This window comes from Gadus morhua, unplaced genomic scaffold, assembly GCF_902167405.1.
Source record: "Gadus morhua unplaced genomic scaffold, gadMor3.0, whole genome shotgun sequence".
NCBI classification, from domain to species: Eukaryota; Metazoa; Chordata; class Actinopteri; order Gadiformes; family Gadidae; genus Gadus; species Gadus morhua.
The window spans coordinates 60,094-62,439 of NW_021964146.1; the positions used below are offsets into that span (position 1 = coordinate 60,094).

Below are 2,346 nucleotides of genomic sequence, written 5' to 3' on the forward strand. Positions count from 1 at the left end.
ATCCAATGTCATCTTTTGCATTCCTATAGCTTCCAGTCAAAGAGCTCTATAAAATCTATCTGGGAAAACAAATAAACAAAGCAGACTTAGAAATGGACCACATAAGGCAAAAGATGCAAAAGGATGCTTTGGAGATCCAAATTTTGGAACACAAGTTAAAGGTGGGTGATGTACAAACTGGGATGCTGTTTCCTGCTCCAAAAACATACCCAATATGAATGACTTTTTTTTGTGCTTTCAGGAAATAAAGAAATCCTCATAAAAAGTAGAATGTCTTTATTAGAACACGGGCTGTGGTGGGACAAGTTATTTTGTTGAACAGTGTCACCCCCTACCAGAGGCTGGGACTGTCACACGAGTTTACTATCATACAAACTTGACCTTGGGTGTCTTGAAAGGCGCCTCTAAATTAAATTTATTATTATACAGGAAGGCGAAAGAATGCCAAAGAAAACATTTCGGAAATAATAAAATACATTTAACTAGGCCTACATAGAAAACTCAAACAAAATGATTTTGGCAGAGTCTATCTCTAACCACCCTTCCGTCCTGTGGATCCATGGCATGGTTTGGGTTTATGGGCTGCTCATCTGCAACTGCAGGTGGGCAATTTTCCCCTCTCCAAATCGCGATGTTGTGAAGAACCACACATGCAATTATTATATCACATGCCCTTTCTGGTGTGACTCGCAGCATTTTGAGGCACTGGAATCTTGCCTTCAGGATCCCGAAAGTGTTTTCGACCCTGGCTCTCGTCCTCATATGCGCCAGGTTGTAGCGCTGCTGTGGTCCTGGCACGGGATCGGCATACGGGGTCAGAAGGCAAGGCTGGCAGGGGTACCCTCTGTCACCTAAAACATGACCGTCGAACTCTCCTACGATACAGGTGAAATATTAATCATCTGAACAAATATGGATTATAAATCCTTCAAATATAGGCTTAACTCACCAATGGCAAAGCGAGTGCTCAAATTAGACTCCCGAAATATGCGTGCGTCATGCACAGACCCCGGCCACTTTGCCTCCACTTGGGTGATGATGTTTCTGGCATCACATACAACCTTCAAATTGCAGAGGAGTATAATTAGATACAGAGGCTGTTTTGTTAAGTATCTTTAATTTAAAATGCTGAAGGTCTAGGCCTTCACCTGTACCTGCACATTGATGCTGTGGAAGGACTTCCTATTAACATAGTCTCCTTCATGCACTGAAGGAGCTTTAATAGGAATATGAGTTCCATCGATGCACCCGATGACACCCGGAAAATCTAGAACATTACAAATTAATTCATTTAATTAAATTGTGCATATTATTTATTAAATTAAAACGTTCCAAGAAACAAATAGGCTACATTGTTGCTACTGTTACCTGCAATTCTGTAGAACTCTTCCTTGATTGTTCTTATAGGTCGGTGACTTGGAAACATAACAAACGTGTAAAGAAAACGTTTAAGTGCCAAAGTCACATTTCTGACAGACCGACACACGGTTGCCTTTGAAATGTGCTCGGCGTCACCGACGTTGTAAAGAAAGCTGCCGTTTGCAAAAAAACGGAGTGCGACACAAATAATTTGAATTGAACTTAAAGCATGCCCCCGGTGCGTTTGACACTTAACATGGGGGCTTAGAAGTTGGTCTAAATAAATGATAGATTGCGCTGAAAAACGATAGCGCTCGTGAAGAAAATGATCAGGAAAAGAAAGTATATCCAAACGGGGTCTTAATAATCGTTCCTCACGGAGATTCCTTCTGAGGATCGCAGCCTCTACGTCCACGGGCTCTCTTAGAAAAGGACATGCCATTTCTAACACTTCCTTCTGTCGGAGAGCTGCCTTCAGCCTTATAGACAACAAACTCAGAGTAGGTCTAACCACCTCCCGAGCAGGTTAGGTCCACGGCGTATGTTGCCGCAGCAACTAACTCTCGGTTGCGCTGAACCTGCTACCTGAAACGGAAAACCCAGAGTTTCCATTAACTCAGAGCGAACAAACTCGGGGTTGCCTCAAAACCAGCTACCTGAAACAGGCCTCGGATCTCAACCCCATAGAAAATCTTTGGAGGGAGTTGAAAGTCTGTGTTGCCCAGCGAAGGTCCAAAAACATCACTGCTCTAGAGGAGATCTGCATGGAGGAATGGGCCAAAATACCAGCAGCAGTGTGTGAAAACCTTGTAAAAACTTACAGAAAACGTTTGACCTCCCTTATTGCCAACAAAGGGCATGTAACAAAGTATTGAGATTACCTTTTGCTCCCCAACTATTGACTCGGGGAGCTCTGCTGCGCTCGTGCTTTTAGACTTGACTGCTGCCTTTGACACAGTCGACCACCAGATTCTTTTAACCCGCCTG

The 2,346-nt window shown here is 43.4% G+C and overlaps 1 protein-coding gene across 1 annotated transcript; it reads right to left on the reverse strand.

The window, feature by feature from the left end:
* Positions 1-261: 261 nt before the first annotated feature.
* LOC115539243 (putative nuclease HARBI1) lies at positions 262-1,861 on the reverse strand. Its single transcript, XM_030350347.1, has 4 exons — positions 1,369-1,861; positions 1,155-1,267; positions 950-1,061; positions 262-875 (listed from the first exon to the last, which is right to left on the reverse strand). The coding sequence occupies exons 1-4, from the start codon at positions 1,799-1,801 to the stop codon at positions 502-504; spliced, it is 1,032 nt and encodes a 343-aa protein (XP_030206207.1). The 5' UTR covers positions 1,802-1,861; the 3' UTR covers positions 262-501.
* Between the last annotated feature and the right edge of the window lie 485 nt (positions 1,862-2,346).